The sequence below is a fragment of the Lotus japonicus genome, chromosome 4, assembly GCF_012489685.1.
Source record: "Lotus japonicus ecotype B-129 chromosome 4, LjGifu_v1.2".
NCBI lineage: Eukaryota > Viridiplantae > Streptophyta > Magnoliopsida > Fabales > Fabaceae > Lotus > Lotus japonicus.
This window is the reverse complement of record NC_080044.1, coordinates 78,199,703-78,216,797: the sequence shown is the minus strand read 5'-3', so window position 1 is coordinate 78,216,797 and position 17,095 is coordinate 78,199,703. Positions and strand designations below refer to the sequence as shown.

The 17,095-nt window shown below is 35.7% G+C and overlaps 4 protein-coding genes across 5 annotated transcripts; 1 reads left to right on the top strand and 3 right to left on the bottom strand.

Moving 5' to 3' along the window:
- Positions 1-1,100: 1,100 nt before the first annotated feature.
- Positions 1,101-1,731, bottom strand: LOC130710155 (uncharacterized). Its single transcript, XM_057559316.1, has 2 exons — positions 1,590-1,731; positions 1,101-1,425 (listed from the first exon to the last, which is right to left on the bottom strand). The coding sequence occupies exons 1-2, from the start codon at positions 1,609-1,611 to the stop codon at positions 1,205-1,207; spliced, it is 243 nt and encodes an 80-aa protein (XP_057415299.1). The 5' UTR covers positions 1,612-1,731; the 3' UTR covers positions 1,101-1,204.
- LOC130710153 (26S proteasome non-ATPase regulatory subunit 12 homolog A-like) lies at positions 1,617-6,523 on the bottom strand. Its single transcript, XM_057559314.1, has 11 exons — positions 6,376-6,523; positions 5,983-6,168; positions 5,421-5,528; positions 5,212-5,316; positions 5,048-5,104; positions 4,741-4,937; positions 2,812-2,911; positions 2,604-2,716; positions 2,351-2,501; positions 2,145-2,222; positions 1,617-1,835 (listed from the first exon to the last, which is right to left on the bottom strand). Exons 1-11 carry the CDS (start codon positions 6,376-6,378, stop codon positions 1,617-1,619), a joined length of 1,317 nt encoding a protein of 438 aa, XP_057415297.1. The 5' UTR covers positions 6,379-6,523.
- Positions 6,524-7,911: 1,388 nt separating this feature from the next.
- On the top strand, positions 7,912-13,654 carry LOC130714890 (ubiquitin carboxyl-terminal hydrolase 27). Of its 2 annotated transcripts, none has more exons than XM_057564864.1 (10): positions 7,912-8,321; positions 8,395-8,527; positions 9,027-9,127; positions 9,209-9,439; positions 10,273-10,341; positions 10,453-10,581; positions 10,668-10,805; positions 10,912-10,974; positions 11,125-11,463; positions 12,921-13,654. In XM_057564864.1, exons 1-10 carry the CDS (start codon positions 8,085-8,087, stop codon positions 13,197-13,199), a joined length of 1,719 nt encoding a protein of 572 aa, XP_057420847.1. In that variant the 5' UTR covers positions 7,912-8,084; the 3' UTR covers positions 13,200-13,654. The 2 variants fall into 2 exon arrangements, with proteins under 2 accessions (XP_057420847.1, XP_057420846.1); XM_057564863.1 differs by having other exon boundaries at positions 10,429-10,581.
- A 672-nt stretch (positions 13,655-14,326) lies between these two features.
- On the bottom strand, positions 14,327-15,118 carry LOC130715171 (uncharacterized). The gene is made up of 2 exons (XM_057565241.1): positions 14,964-15,118; positions 14,327-14,847 (listed from the first exon to the last, which is right to left on the bottom strand). Exons 1-2 carry the CDS (start codon positions 15,079-15,081, stop codon positions 14,672-14,674), a joined length of 294 nt encoding a protein of 97 aa, XP_057421224.1. The 5' UTR covers positions 15,082-15,118; the 3' UTR covers positions 14,327-14,671.
- Between the last annotated feature and the right edge of the window lie 1,977 nt (positions 15,119-17,095).

Below are 17,095 nucleotides of genomic sequence, written 5' to 3'. Positions count from 1 at the left end.
TATATGATATAATACTTTTCAAAACATGGAAGACTATAGAAAGTAGTTTAATCTACAGAGCAAAAATAATTAAAAAGGATTCAACATGAATCCAAAATAATTTGATTAGGAGAACAGAACAAAACTTTCTTCATTTCTTCAAGGACACTAAAATGATATTATATATTAAAGGAATCTTAAAGTCGCATGGTAAAGGTTCACATTAGTGAATAACACCTTTGTAAAGGTCATTTTCTTAAAGACCTCTAGTTGGATCCTATAAGACCCCTATCCAACTTGACTTAAGTCAGCGCCATTTTAGAACTTGGAAGTGCTGTCAGCCCCAAATAAAAGTGAGTTTGAACTATGTTATTTTAGTCATACATCATCGTGTGCAAATAAAATCTCCTTTCAAAGTCAAACATTCTCACATAAAAGACGTGAACGAAGTAGAGATGAGATGACTAAGTGTGCCATTCACTTTACTTGCTTAATATTACTTTTTGCCCACTTCCTCCATATATCCTGAACTCGTTTGTAACTTAATGCATTTCGCGGGTCTTCTATATACTATCCCATTGATGTATTTTGGACCCAGTTTGAAAAAGAGTTCCAATTTAGACATGGCTCGTGACTAGAATATTCGGCTTGAATCAAGAGTTTGCCATCTGTATAAAGACATCAACTCAAACTAATCATGTTAACATCTTCGCTCACAAATTTATTTCAAACTTTTTCCATAAAAATATTCAGTAAAGTCTATAATCCCAGCGATATTCCATTTACCAATCACTGCCTTGCAAAATAGTTAACATGCAACATCGGAACCAGGAGTATCAAACCTATGACAAAATTGAACATAAACGGGAAAAATCTCCTACAGTATCAGGGTACGAATAGGAGGGGGAATTTTTCATTTCTGAATAGAGAAAATCAAGCATGACAATTATTAAGATCACTTAACCATTTCTCAAATAAGAATGTTAATTGAAATGAAAAATTACTCTTCCCCCTCCTTTTCCTTTCTAAATCATCCATCCAACAAAGCTAGATTCTTCAAATTCATGTACCCAAAATAGATGCTTCTACAAGAGACATCCAATTTGCGCAGGAAAAGGAAATAGTAATCAAAAGTACAAGAGAAATTTAACCATACCAAAGAATATAAAATGAACACGCACTGAATTTCTTACCACTGCAACAAACAAGACCATTTAGGATCCTGTTATAAATCAGTGGTGAGGTATCTACCAGTAGTATACAACATGGCTACTTTCAGTTCTAAGAAAAGCATATATATCCAGCTCGCATGAATGGCAAAATATAAAATGAAAACGGGACCGTCGTTTGATGCAATTCCTTCACCAACCCAGTCGGTGACAATTCGAATGAACATTCCTAATAAAGCAACTTCAGGTCCAAAATAACATCTATATCGAAATGCCCCTGCAATAACCAGAAAGAAGCATTATGATAAAATAGGAAACGCTTCAGATTTAACAGCCATGATTCTAACATTTCCCATAATCAGATTTCCCTTCGCTTCTCCAACTCTCTCTCTTTAACGAAAAATTGAGAAAAATGCAAGAGGAAAAGTATAAAAGTTATACCTATGACTGTAATTGCTGACATGGACCTTAAACCTTTAAGACAGCTTTATGGACCATGGTTTCCTTGTGTATTTGATGACAACTTTTCTCCACAAGATCAAGCAATTTCTCCAAGTTTGCTGCCCATGAGTTAAGAATATCATTGCTATCCTTCGCTGTTTGGAAACACACTATTCCCTTTGGCCTATCAATCTTTGCTATCAGTGCCTTCGACACAACCATATCTGATAGATGCTTCTCAGCTTCCTGAATTTTGTAAGGAGATATGGAGAATTAGTTGGGATTATCACTAAGATGATTTTAAGAAGCAAAGTAAAATAAATTTAGTTACAACATCCACAATGATAACCCACAAAATAAACCATGGGAGGAGGCAAGTGAACTGCTGCAGCACAACAGCATAGACATACGCTGTCAACTACAACTCCCCAACTAGATTTTTTATTTGAAACACTAGTCTCCAGTGACAGATACTAGGGGATATGCCCATGAGCCATTTAAAAGTTACCACACAAGCACTTCAAAAAAGCATATATCACAACTAGCTTTACAAACCTGTACACTAAGACACAAAAGCTGGGCAAGTCTCTTCACTGTAATCCTGGCGTAGTATTTTGATACGACAAGAATATTCTGAAAAGAAACAAAAATAATGCTTATAAATACTCACATAAAGAAGTGTGCAACATAAAAGCATATCCCACAATACAACCAAATTGATGTCAGGAGAACAAAGAAATATAAAGACATCAGTCAATTACATGTTCAATTATTCTTTGCTTTAAATCTTCGGCTGCTTTTTCATCCAAAGATTTCCCAGAGACCTTCTCGTTCTCAAACTCACTCTTATATGTATCCCAAAGAGTAGTCCATTGGATGACCTCCATTGTGACCAGTTGTTTCAAAAGTAGCCTAAGCACAGAATATAACAGGTACACCGAGTAAAAAAGAAATTACAAACAAAATACTTGAACATCACCAAGAAAACATCAGATATAAATAGGATTAACATACTTGAAGTTTGGAATCTCAGATAGATTCTTATCCTCCAAGGTGGAATTAAGGAGGCTTGATTGCATTGGATCATGTGGCGATAGAACCAAGTACCAACATATTTTCCTCAGGATCTATAAGTAAAGATAATTTTTAGAAAAACACTATATCATAGAACAATAGAACCTAGCAGTAACAGAAAGTGCAAATAAAGACAGAGAAAGCATACTGGGATCCACTCGGCAGGGTTTTCTCTGACAGATGGAATCTCATATATTGACTTATAGCAACGGCAAATTTCAAGATAATCATTGTTATGGGAATAATACCTTCCAAAAAAAAACAAAAATTAGCATTAGACAATGAATATTTTAAGATTAGCAGCAATTAGGTATTTGAAAAACATATAGCATGAAGGTAAAAATAAACAAGCACTCGACTACATCAATCCCCATTTGTGAAAGTGGTAAATAAGCATAGCACCAAATTTGAAAAGCAGTGCATAATATATTTGACTCCATTATGAAGTTTTACTACATTTTATTATAGTCACATATCACAAACCAATCCCCATAAACACACAGAAAAATATCAAATACATACAATTGAAATGACCAAGGAAAGTAGGACCCAGCTACAAAGGCAGCATGAATGACAATTGATGAATAAGCACTGTACATGGTATGCAATAGTGTGAACCTAGATGGGAGTTACAGAACTAGCAAAGAAAAAAAAAGGTCTTGACTTTGCAGTTGAAAAAACACAAGAATCTACAATTCAGGAAGGATAACTAAAAACTGCAAGCTAGTTCATGTGATTTTAGCATTCATATTTCATACGATTCCAAGAGGCAATCAAAGTTCGCATCATGTCAAAATGTTTGAACTATAAACTGTGCAGAACATAATGATTAATTTCATGATTGTAAAGAAATGGGATGTCAATTAGTTAAAGAATATAAAGCAAGGGAACACACACAAAACATAATATCAGTTTAATTGGAAAGAAAATAGGTGATTAAGATGTAAAATGTATGTAAGAGAATAGGATGTATTTGACCTGAACCAAAAAGAGGTTACCAGTTAATAATTGACAGTTAGATATCACATTTTAAATAAATTAACAACTTTAAGGATTTAAAGTCCCAAAACAGTAAATAATTTGTTATTTTAATTTATATAAATAGAAAGATAACTGCTCCTATAATGTGGTCCTACATGGCATAGCATGATTGGATGTCAGACAACTGTTTTACACTGACAATGCATTAATACTCCAACTATAATACACATCCTTATCCATATATTCATTTGATATCATGTCAAATCTTTTTCAGACCAGCTTGCAGGAAACTTGACTGGTCCGCCTCGCTGGTTTGGTGAAAGATGAGGCATGAATACCGAGACTAAAGTGTTCCTAGGGAAAATCCTTCAAGCCTAGGCCCAAGCTTTTCAATTCAACAGTGGTAGGATTTGAACATTTCACATTTCATCTAATTGCAAATCACATGCTTGCCTCTAGACTCTTCACAATGATATGGAAGTGTTATAAAGAGGGGTATCATAATATATACCACATAGAAATATAAGCAAATCAGTACTTATATTTGTTATAATCAAATCTACCTATCCATCAATGCATAGCAGATTAGTACATATCCACTCTCTTCTATTCACGTTTTAAACTCAGTGACAAGGCCAATTCAACCCTTCAACAAATTAGTTTTCCTTATGGACCACCAATCCAATTAAAGAACTAAAAGTAAATACTTGGAAAATTGCACTTATATTACTAAAATGATTGATGAAGAAAACTTCAACAAATGCAAAGAAGAGAGATTAATAGACAATGAACACATTTTAGAACGTATTGCAGGTAGACAGTCATTAGCATTATGTCTTCTTGTGCATCTCTCAAGTGTGGGTACTGGTGAACCCAGTTGCAAACATTGTTTGGTTTTCATAATTAGGCTAGCAACAAAACATATCCTCAATGTTACTGAAACAGGAAAGCCCCAAGACTAGAATCATTTTGAGCATCTGTTAGACACTCAGTTTATTATACCAAATAAATTGAAGGAGGTAACAGATAAACAAGGGTAAGCCACATTATGATAGAGTAAGAAATACAATTAAAACGAGAAGCAGGAATTAGTTACCGAATCATTAGTTCATAATAGATCCGCTTCAACTCTAGCAGAGATGGTATATCTGCCGGAGCCTCTTCAACAAGATTGTCGCCATCTTTAGGCTTTTTCTTTTCCTTAGATGCATCAACAGCAAACACTCTTGGACTAATCTTTTTTGAGAGTATTTGTGCCCGGACATAATCCTGTCGGTCTAGGCACAAACGAACCTACACAATTTGAAGTTATTATCGTATCAGCAACTGAATTGCATCAGAAGAAATTAATGTCTACCATCTCTATCAGTTACAACTGAAACAAAGAGAAAAATGACTCATACTTGTTCAAGGATGAATGCAATCTTTTCAGTTTTTGCCATGGCACCAAAAGTTTCCACCTGTTAAGATCACCCAACTTAAGTCAACTGAAAGCAACTTGTACAAACTGTCAAATCCAAAAACCAAAAGTATAAAAGCCATCAAAATACGACGCGTGCGCACTGACCGCAATTTCTTGCATCAAATCAGCTGCTTCAGCTATAAGCCCTTGTTCTTCCTTAATCTTTGCAAGTTTCTTGATCAACCTAGCCCTCTCAATCTCAACATATATCTAACATAGAAAACACCATATAAAACATACGTCATATGAGACAAATATACAGCCCTGAAGGATTATAAAACAGGGCAGAGACTTCAGACATCACAACAGCTCACCTTCCCGGCAGATACACTGTTCAATGTTTTGATGAGTTCTACACGAGTTTCAACGTCCGGTGTCTCATCAATATATTGCATAGCCTGCTGGACCATTGCTGTTACAGCCTGTGAGCATATAATAGGCTCGTTAATACCAGATGATACTATGTTTCACACTTTCTCTTACCATTTACGAGGCAACTAGATAATAATATACGAACTGAAGAATCTATAGCCTCATCCCATGTAACTCTACGCAAAGAGGAGTAACATTCTAAAAGTCCTCACATACTATTCAGAAATAGTGAAATCAAAACCAGTGAGGATATTTCAAATAAAGAAACTATACATTTTCTAACTCGTTACCGCAAATCAAGCACAATGCCCATGGTTTTCTAAGCAAAATTTCTACCAATCATTAACAGGAAATTACTATGCATATGTAAATAATCATGAATCAAATTTCCAATCCAAACGAACAAAGAACGCCCAATTTTTTAACCAGTGAACTAAAACCCCAACCTCGTTATGCACACAGAAGCGATTCAAGTAAAACTAATAGGTTCTTCAATGGAGTTACCTGCTTAAGCTGACCACGACGTTTGGACAAAACGACAATCTGGTCGTTTAGGGTTTTCCAGGCTCGCGCATCAAAGCAGAGCTTCAGAATGTCGGTGGCGGCTTTCCTGGTGCCGGAAACGTCACCGGCGAGCCTCATCTGCTTCTCCACATTCAGCAATTGCTCTATCGCCGAATCTAAATTCGCCTGCAAAGGATTTCAGTAGAATAATCAGTTCCGGTGACCGGAATCGTGAAATTTCAGTTCAGAGAAGACACAAAATTAACAACCCTAACTAGATGCTAATAGTATAAACAAAACGAAGCAATTGTTATGCAGAATTGACAGTGAAATTAACGAAAACGAAGTAGAACAGAGTGAGATCTGGAATTGAATCGATCGAGAAGAAGATACCATGGTTGAGTTGCGGGCGAGAGATCGAGTCGAGTCGCTAGCTATTGAAAATTGAAAAGGGAAGGAAAAGTGTGAGAGTGGAGAAGAGAAGGGTGAAGACAGTAAATACACGTTCTTTTTGTGCTGCCAGCTTGCGATCCACTCCAGGAGTTGTCACGGCCCACGCAGGCCCAACCATTTTGGGCCTATCGGTTCCGTTTGTTATCAGGGTATGCAACAAGGTTTTGCTATTTTTACCACCAATACATTATTTTGCACACACTTGTTTTTTAAATTATTAATAGTTTATTTTAAAAAATATTAACTCATATGCTCTTACATTGATCATATTTTGAAAACTATTTTCATTTTTTAAAACTTCAATAGATAGAAAATTTGTTGCAGTCATGTTCAATAAAGTATGTAGAATATACTTCGGTTCACTTATATATTGTTTAAATTCCTTTTCTCTTTCAATGAATGGTCGTGTCATCAGCTCTGATACCAATTATGTCGGTCCTCACTTCTGCAGCATGAAAAATATAGATTTTTTCTTTCATGTACCACATTGGATGAAAGTAAATCTCACTAATGAATGATATGACATTTTTCTCTAAAATATTTTAAGGCATTGGGAGTATATATATGTTGCTTAGCTCAATACTTTATTTTTCATTAAATGTAAAAAAAAAATCGTTTAATTTTATTGCTTACTCTTTTTTTTCCAAAAATAAAAACTTACTCTCACTTGAAAATTCTCATCAATCTTTCCTTAAGTGAAAATGTTAGTTGTCGGTTAAAAAGTTGTATTGTAAGACTCTGAAACCATTGAAACAACATGAGGGGCTCGCACTGTTGTGTCATTAAGGAGTATAATCGAGCTAAATTAACTCGTTTGGAGTGAGTCAATGCTAATCTCTTCGATGTGTCGGTAAGCTCGGATGCGCCCCTCGCTCCGACCATTTTATTGGTGTTTCTTATTGTAAAAAAAATCATAGTTTTCACATCCTATCATTATTCATGTGCATTTAGATTCACAATTAATTAAACATAGGTTAACGTTAAAGCAAACATGTCAACATGGACGGTGACTCTTTGACTTCAATCACAATTTGGGGACATCTAATGTATTTTGGTCAGAGCTCCTTTGATGCATCTTCACCATGCTAACCCATCGTGTAGCAAGGGGTTCTTCAAGATCATTGTTGAGAGTAAATCCATAACTCCGGTGCAATTGATAAATGAGAATTGTGATTCTTTCTACTCTTATGCCTATCTTGTTAATCAGATTAGTGCCTATAAGCTGGAAGCTTGAGAGTTTCTTTGTGTCCACATACGACAAGAGATCAACCAAGTAAAATGCTGCTTAGCAAATATAGCGCATGATTTATCCATATGATTTATTGTGAAGTTCACTTTTGTTTCCGGTTTAATCTCTCATTATTTTTTTTTTACTTTATGATTAAAGGGATGAAGAGTATTAACTCTAATTAAATTCGGATTATGAGGACATACAAAATGTGAACGATTACATGATGTAAATACAAAATTATAAATTTGTATAACTTTGGACAGAGAGTCTCCACTCTCCCCACTCAATTTGAACACTGAAACATTTTCCTTGGGGCATCGCCGCCGTCCCAGTCTTTTCCTCACCGTGCAGTCCCACTCTCCGCCGCGCACACGAGCAGTAGCAGCACTCACTGAAACCTTCACCAGCCACTAAATCAATGGGATTTCTAGCACACACTGGGATGAATCATACTCAGGTAGCGGTTGGTAGCATCGTGGGAAGCATAGTTGGTGCGATAGCGATCTTCGCACTCAAGGAAACCAAAGCGAAAACCTTGCTATGGTCATCTGGAACAAGAAGAAGTAATAGCAGCAACTTGGATAATAAGAAACCGCTCCTAGTCCCTGGTTTACACAATCTCCGCAACAATTGCTTCCTCAACGTTGTTTTGCAGGTAAGGTTCGTTCTCTTCTTCTTCTTTCTTCAATTTGGATTCTGCAATTCCTGAATTTCTTCCTTTGTTGCAGGCTCTCGCTAGCTGTTTTTGCTTTCACGGGTTTCTTCACAGAGTGATTGCAGAATGTGGGACTCAGGATATGGTTGAAAGCGAAACCGATCAGAGCATGCCCCTTGCGGCTTCTTTGGTTGCTTTGTTGCAAGGTAGCACCCTTTTTCTATCATTGTAGTTCGTTTCAGATTTGAATGGAATTCGCTTCACATTTTCCCCTTCATGAAGCTTGATCACAAACTTGACTATTTTGTATTTTAATGATTTAATTGATAAAAATTATTCTTGAAGGATTAGAAGAGCTTATTTGAGCTTATCTAGCTTATTTGAGTTTATGTAAATAGTTTATGACCTATCTAGAAGTTGTTTTGAGCTGATTTTCGTAAGTTGCTCAAATTAGCTTATAAATAAATGCTTATACAGTTGTACCTACATATGGTCTATTTTGAGCTTATTTCAATAAGCTTGTCAAGTTAGCTTATGAATAAGCGCTTATGTGATACGTTTACCCAAACACATGGACTAAATTGATAAATGATGCATGTGCTTGGAACTAAAGTAGGATTTTACTTTATTTATTTATTGTTATCAATAGCTGGTGAGTCCTTGTGTTATATGCTTGCTAAAGAATTTAATGTTTTCTATATGCAGAGCTTAGTTCTGTTAGTGGAGAGAAGGTTATACTAAGTCCGCGAGAGATAATGCTTGCTATGTCCCTTTACAATCCAGACTTTAATCTAACAGACCAGCAGGTAGAGTTGTTTTTCTTTTATCATTTAGCAACTGACTATGTTCTGGTTCACTGGCTCATTTATGCTTAGCTTGTTTTTTAGGATGCTGCTGAAGCGTTTCTTCATCTGTTATGCTCTTTGAGGGAAGAATTTGGAGGTTGCTATGCTCCAAATGTGAGTTCTTTAGCAGACGTTTGTGCTTCTAATAATAGAATTATTGCTCCCATACAGAGGGACTGGAAGAGTGAGCAGGAAAGATGGAAGCAACTCTTTCTTGGACCTTTTGATGGGATTCTTGGTAGCAGTTTAACCTGTCGAAGTTGTTCATCTCAGGTACACAAGACTATCCTCAATACAATGTAATAAACTTTTCCTCCTTATTTGCATTACATCTTTACTATATGGTTCTTGTTTGTGATATTAGAGTGCCTTCATAAGGAATTATGACTTTGCAATTCTGCATCTCTGTCCGAGGTGTATTATATTTCAAATCATTCTATAACTGGCCACAAGGAGCATTGCAGTTTTGATTTGATGCTGTTGCATTTGGAGAGAAAAGGTTGTAGGGTAACTTTACAGTTGGTTGGTAAAACCTCTAGGAAGTAATTAAGTTTGTAATTTCAAAACGGCCTGTAATGAATAGAAGTACAGGGATGGAGTTATTGGCCACTTGGATTTCACAACCTAAGAAAACGAAATTCAATTTTGGTTCTGTTTTCTGTGTGACCTTTGATTTTTGGCACTATAGTGTTGACATGTTGAGAGATTTAATGATGGTAGTAGTATGAAGGATGAATCTTTGGGTCACAATTATTGTTCATTAGGTCATACTCTTAGACTACTTTGACATGGCTTATTGGTGCCTGCAGGTTGTTGAAATGACTGAAGTTAACTCACTTAGTTACTTCAAACATGCAATTCAAGTTACTTATGACATCATAGTTTACATTTTGGTTGTTCCAGGTTCCTGGTCTGTACAGGATATGAGACATCTGTTTTAATAGACTTTCTTTTATCATGCTAGGCTGGTCATTACATAATTTGCTCTTGATTCCAATTTATCTCTACATAAATATTATTTTCTGTTTTCTAAGATAATATTCCATTATTGTTATTTTGAATGGAATTGTGGTAATCTTTTAACTTTATATTTGTTCTTTTTTCAGATCTCAATGAACTTTGAACATTTTGATTGTTTGCCTCTTTCACCTGTGCTTAGTGACAGTTTTACCATAGTAAGTTAAAAACTGGTCACTTATATTGGAGTTTTGATGTTATTTTCTTTGATAATTGAAGTGCTGCATGCCTCATGTAGCTCCCAGATTATTAAATGTTCAATGCTGCAGAGAGTTGGTTGTACACTGGTGGATTGCCTGAAGCAGTTCATTGTTGCTGAACATGTTGAAAACTATCACTGCAGCCACTGTTGGCATAATGCTGCAATCAAGTATATTTCCTTAATGGAAGAAAATGAGGTAATCCCTGTGTGAATCTTTTGTTTATTTAGAGATAGGTAGAGGGATGCATAGGCTTTGGTTGCTTAATCTAGCTATTGACTCAGGTAGAACTTGAAAGACTAAGGAGATGTTCTGAACAAGAACTCTGCAATTGCCGAACAAAATTTAATCTCGAGAAGCTACCCTGGTCAACTAGGTTTTCACATGTTCTGAAGCAGCTAAGTATTGCTCAGTGCCCAAGGGTATGCCTACTGTGTTCTCTGATCTGGTATCACTATTTTTATCAAGAATATACAATTTCGTAGGTTAATCTTTGAACTGCTGATGCATTTCATTGTCTGGTAGCAGATTTTATGCATCCAGTTGAAAAGAGTTCATATGAGTATCTTTGGAGAGCCCGTCAAACTGCAGGTAATGCAGGGCCATATTTCTTGACGCCTTCATTTTGTTGAACACCCATCCCTCCAAAAAAGAAGAGAATAAAAGTTCCTCAGACCTAACATATAATTGCTAATGAATATTCATTGGACTCTACTGTTTTTATTAATGATGGTAATGCAGGGCCATATTTCTTTTCCATTGATCTTGGATGTGTTGCCATTCACGACTACTAGGCTGGGAGTAAATATACAGGAGGTAGATATACGAAGTCTTCCCTTGCATCTGCAGAATAGCCGAAGAAACCCTTTGACTAACCATTATAATCAGCATTCTGAGGTTGGAACGTTGAAATTTAGTGGCATTAATGGAGAAGTGAGAGAAAAAATCAATGCAGGTGGTCTTATTGACGATGGATTTGCCTCCTGTACAAATAGGCAGGCATCCAATGACCCCATATATCCCTGCTCCAGCTCTTCGGTTAGCATTCACACAGATACGCAGACGCAATCAATTGACAAGGTTGGTCCATTTTTATCTTTATTTTTATTTCTTATATATTGATGCATTCAGTTTACATTGGACCTTGAAATACTATATTCTTGTATCTTGTGCCTGTCTTTGCCATTTTAAGAAGCTTCATGTATCTGTCTGTTTGCCTCTATTATATTTTTTTTGGTCAATTATAAACTGGAATTTTCCTTCCTCTACGTAATTTTTCTTATTTTGTAATCCAAAACAATATTTTTTAATGACAAGCCCTTTTTAAAATTGTGCTCAAGTCAGTCAATCTCAAAGCAATTTACTAATTTAATTATGAATGCTAGTAGTTAAAAATGGGGTTCATTGGACCCTTAATGACTGATATGTCTTTTTTCTTCTCCTCTCCGGCTGTGCCCATGCTCAATACTCTTATGATGCTTGTAGAGCCTGAAATTAAATTTACATAGAAACATGTTTGCTTATCAAAAAAAAAAAACATAGAAACATGTTTAAAGATGTTGGCTTAATTACAACTTTGGTCCCCGACGTTTACCAATGTCACGATTTTGGTCCCCCACCTAATTTAATTACATGGATGGTCCCCGACGTTGTAGGCTGCGTGCAACGTTAGTCCTACCGTTTATTTTTTAATGGAGGAGGCTTACGTGGACGTCTAGTTGGAGAGAAAAAGGAGATCTGAGGAGAGAGGGGAGCACGTGAGTATCACGTGAACTCACGTGAACCTTATATGAACCCATTATACCCAAATCTGAAACCTTAGGGATCTAAATCGCGTTACCTTCTTCGTTCCAGGGAGGTCAGGGGTTTGAGTATAATGGGTTCAGATAAGGGTCACGTGATACTCACGTGCTTCCTTCTCTCCTCATACCTCATTTCTCTCTCCAACTGGACGTCCACGTAAGCCTCCTCCATTAAGAAATAAACGGTAGGACTAACGTTGCACACGACCTACAACGTCGGGGACCATCCATGTAATTAAATTAGGTGGGGGACCAAAATCGTGCCATTGGTAAACGTCGGGGACCAAAGTTGCAATTAAGCCAAAGATGTTTTAGAAACCAAACTATTAAAGGTTGAAGGATGGAAGTGGTATGTTCCAGATGACATGCTTCAACAGTGAAGCCAAACTACATGGTATTTCTGCGTTTTAAATTGAGTTTTATGGTGTGATAACTGATATGCATTGTTAGAATATTGAATTCGCGGCTCGTCTGCTTTGATCTCTGGTGTGTTAGGTCCTAGATGTATTTTAGCAGGCATTGTCCCCAACAAAATGCAATTTGTTTATGGTCCTTTCCTTATATTGTTGTCATCTGTGTGTTCAATAATCTCAACTGGGTGTAGGCATGTTTTGTAGCCCATCCATTACACGCGCTTGAAAGCTATTAATCTTTAAAATGTAATGAGGATTAATATGATATTGACTTGGCGATGATTGTGCTTTATAACTCATCACTATGTTGTGCTTTATGCAGGTGGATGGTTCTTATAATTTAGTTTCTCAAGAAGCGTGTTTGTATCAACTTGTTTCTGTTGTGGAACACTTCGGAAGAGCTGGAGGTGGGCATTACACTGTGTACAGATGTGCGAGAGCGGAGACTTCAGATGTCTCTGGTGATCGCTGCTTCAATCAAACTCCAAGGCGCTGGTTTTGTGTTTCAGACTCTCAAGTGGATGCTGTTTCAGAGGAAGATGTTCTATCTAGTGAGGCAAGCTTGCTTTTCTATGAGAGAATTCCAAAGAACTGTATTTGAGCATTTGGAGGGAGACAAGGCTTGTTAGTTTTAACTGAACCAGATGATTAGGTAACTGTCTCAACTAATTTGGTGACTAGTTATCTTTGTAGTGTTCAGATGTGAGTGTTAAGTGAGGAAGCATTACTTGCACTTGGCTCTTACTTACGAACATATTGATTGTACCAATTTTCCCTCACAAGAAAGTAATCATTCTCTAAGATGGTATCAGAGCTCAATTCGCGAGCTTTGCAGCTACCATGGTTAGAGACTATTCTTTTAGCATTCAGCTTGCGATGTTGATTCTGGTTCTAACAACAATGGAAGCACAACCAGATCAAGTATTTTGGTTTCTAAGACATTAAGTTATATATTTTTTTGTGTGGTTAAGATAGAGCTTTGAAGCATGAGATGCACTTGGGATTATATTTTTAATTATGAATGAATGGACTATTGTTATATTTTTGAAGGATTTATTTTGGAGACTAACAAATTGACATGGCAAAAATATTATGAAGCAAACAATTGATGTAGTAACGTGACATTGATGTAGATTTACTATATTATATGAGATATAAACAAAGTCAAATAAACTTTTGGAAAAAAGTCTTACAATAAAATAAACTTAAACATAAACATAGAAATAGAAGAGATAAAAATAATATATGTGACATGTGATGTGATTTAAAAAGATAGAGAGAAAAAAAGTGTATATAAATATTGTTATTTTTTTTATCAACCAAACAAATTAATATTACTAGGTACAAGGGTTCCTAACCCAGACATTACAAGGAATCAGTACAAGTAAAACATGGAATCTATAACTATTCAGAGCTGATGTATTTTAGGACCAATCCTGTGATATGTGTACACAACTTGAATTATTTAAAAAGTCACTTTATTACTAGAATGCTATTCAATAAGTTGTAAGTAAATATATATCATTAAGAAGGATGTGTTGCTTAGTACGAGCACATGAGGGGAGAAATGAGTTTAATTTTTTTGTTATATAAAATTTAGGGTGAGAGATTGTCTCAGTTAAAAAGTACTTACATTTACTTTATCTTAGAGAGGATTAGTGGAGGTTTAAACTTGCACTCTATCATGGAAATGAAATAAATAAATAAAATCGACATTTTACAATGAAATGAAGAAAAAAGTTGGATCTATTTCATATCTATCAAGGATTCAAAGTAGAAGGAAAGAAAAAGTGACCTATTTGATGAAAAGAGATAAAATATACTGCACCATACTCTGTTTCATTCCTTCTTATTTTGAATATTCTGAACAACTAGGACCTGTTATTATTCTATTATACTGACTTATTTTTTTCATTTTCCATCAACCCTTGTATTTTGTGTAGGAAAGAAAGACTTAGGGTGATTTTATTACTTTGTCCTTTGTGTAATTACAATGTTATAAATTTGCAAGACTAATGCATATACAGTGTTCCTACTTCCTAGCATAGAATATAGAGCAAAATTGCAAATAATTCAATTATGAATCGGTGGCTTCCTTCTAGCTGGAGTGTAATCCATTGAGAACACTTCATTATCCACATTGTCTTCACCTTTTTTTGGCTTAAACATGTGATCTTGCTCTTCCTTATGATGAGCTGTTCTATCATCCTTAGAGCTAGCTATGTTGCTTTTTTCTTTCAGTGCTCGTGCTGCACATGGAAAACATGTAAAAAGAAATTAATTAATACATAGCATTCAACAACAAAAAAAGAATTGAATATCATATGACTATATAATCTATATAATTGAAGCACAAAATTAATACCTCTAGCTTGGATAGAGATGAAGCAGAGGAGGAAGAAAAGCACAAGCAGAACACGTTTGTTTTGTGCAACAACCATCTTAATACTTAACCTTGATCTGAATATACTAAAAACATTCATTTTGGACCCTTTATATAGACAAAGTTTTGAAGCTCCTATGCATATAAGCCATGTCATAGTGGTAGTTTCAACAAGAGATTAAAGAGTCTACGAGGGTCAACATCATTGTCTGCTACTGTCTGGCTTGAAAAGAAGGGTAAGCGCTTTTGTGGAAAGGCTTAAACAAGATAACTAGAAATATTTCCACAACATCTATTTGTGTCAACTTTTTACCATCTGGCCCATCTGATAGGTCCCATTTTATAATCAATTACTTCCTTTTCATTATATAGATATTGTCCCCCATCTGTTCCTCCATATGCATGTTTTATTTAGTGTTAGTGGTGATTAACAAATTTTCTCCCTCAAATTTCTTGTCATTTAAGCGTATGAAAATGCATTACTTCCATTAAGAAAGTGCATATCAAAGTTGTACATTTATGTAAAAGATGATTAATTCTTGAGAGCAATAGATGATCAAACTCTAGCCTAATTGTTGCAGAGTCTTTGATTTCTCAAACTCTATGTATTTATGTACAAGTCCTTGCAATTTTGGGTGACGTTAACTAATCAAATACTAGCTAATTTTGGAAAAAGCCACCTACTTTCTTAACCACCAGATAATTATATTCTTGCTTCGTGTCAATATCTAACTGGAATTTGATTGAAGAAATGTCAATTATATATATTGAGCCGGGTCATTAAATTTGTGCAGACAGAATAATATTTTAACCAGTGAAATTGGTGAGGGGCCATATCTCTCAGGGGCTGCAAACTGTTCATATACCCCCCTGCCATCTGAACCATATTGTCCTCACCTTGATTGCAAGCTTCACTTATCAATGTGAAAAGAATTAAGTGAAGTGAAACATAATTGCTATACTGCCACACCTGCCATGTACATTATCTTTTGCCTTCTAATAGAGAAAATTCCCCTTAGATATTATCTGTATATATGTTTTTCATCTAGATCCATAGTTGACTAACCATTCAAATAGCTACAATACCATGTTTTTAATAATATTATTATAAGGGGACATAAAGAGAGGGTTGCGCATAAGGGAGGGGGAAAGAAGGGTTGTGGTAATTAGAGAAGCAAAATTATGTTTTAGATTTCTATTTTTTGTAATTAGTGCTACATATGATTAATTTGTTCACTTAACATGCATGCCTTGTAGTTAAAAATGATTATGCACAAAACGTTTACATGTCACTCTGTTAGCCATATCATTGTTTTTTGCAAATGGAGTCAATTCTGACATCGGCAAATTATTTTTTTTTTAGAAAAAAAATTGGTGCTTTGAGAGCACTACAAATCGCCACAAAATTGACGTGTTACCGGCAGAGATGGAAACCTCTCACTGCACATTTTTTTAGCTATTTGCGTTTAGCAATGGTCAAAAGTCAGCGCTTAACACCTATGTCAAACTTAGATCGCCAAATGCTGAATTCTGTGTGTAAGGGTCTAAGGGAGGTCAGTTTAACCCAAGGCTAACCCGGAACGTCATCATGAACTCTTGTGGGGCAAGGTACCCAACTAGCTTTGGTCGGTTAGAACTTAAAGGGGTTGTGATTTGTGAACACACTAGCTAATCATGTAGATAATTTACTATATATGTAGCACTGTTTTGCTTTCTCATATATATCAATAATTTTTTTGTTGCTTTGATTGTTTTCTTCCCCTCTAGTTAGATTGCTGCTTACGTAGGAGATTTGATTAATTAATCATGGTGATGAAGGATGGAAGACATTAATGAATGGAGGAAGAATACCCGACAGTGGTGAGACTTGGATCATTTTCAGATAAGACAATGGATGTTTTTCTTGTTTGGAAGATTATTAAGACAATAGACAATGTTCTTATAGATCACATGGGAAGAGTTCGTTGATCATCTACCAGGTAGGCCTGCTTTGTCCCTAGCTAACAAATTGCGCATAAACCAAACCTGATTTTGAGGGCTATTAATGGCTATTAAAGATAGAGAATGAAATAAGCTTCCAAGTGGCGTAAGGCTGAGAGCTACATAGCATATTT

What these genes read in the sequence shown, in the direction of transcription:
- LOC130710155 (XM_057559316.1), bottom strand. Translation starts at nt 1,611, where the DNA reads ATGTCAGCAATTACAGTCATAG. An exon ending in GTCAGCAATTACAGTCATAG is followed by an intron (nt 1,426 to 1,589) that starts GTATAACTTTTA and finishes TGGTTATTGCAG; the next exon opens with GGGCATTTCGATATAGATGT.
- LOC130710153 (XM_057559314.1), bottom strand. An exon ending in TATTATGAACTAATGATTCG is followed by an intron (nt 2,912 to 4,740) that starts GTAACTAATTCC and finishes TTTTTTTGGAAG; the next exon opens with GTATTATTCCCATAACAATG. An exon ending in TTTTGTGTCTTAGTGTACAG is followed by an intron (nt 1,836 to 2,144) that starts GTTTGTAAAGCT and finishes TACAAAATTCAG; the next exon opens with GAAGCTGAGAAGCATCTATC.
- LOC130715171 (XM_057565241.1), bottom strand. Translation starts at nt 15,081, where the DNA reads ATGAATGTTTTTAGTATATTCAGATCAAGGTTAAGTATTAAGATGGTT. An exon ending in CATCTCTATCCAAGCTAGAG is followed by an intron (nt 14,848 to 14,963) that starts GTATTAATTTTG and finishes TTCCATGTGCAG; the next exon opens with CACGAGCACTGAAAGAAAAA.
- LOC130714890 (XM_057564863.1), top strand. Translation starts at nt 8,085, where the DNA reads ATGGGATTTCTAGCACACACTGGGATGAATCATACTCAGGTAGCGGTT. An exon ending in TCCTCAACGTTGTTTTGCAG is followed by an intron (nt 8,322 to 8,394) that starts GTAAGGTTCGTT and finishes CCTTTGTTGCAG; the next exon opens with GCTCTCGCTAGCTGTTTTTG. An exon ending in AGACGCAATCAATTGACAAG is followed by an intron (nt 11,464 to 12,920) that starts GTTGGTCCATTT and finishes TGCTTTATGCAG; the next exon opens with GTGGATGGTTCTTATAATTT.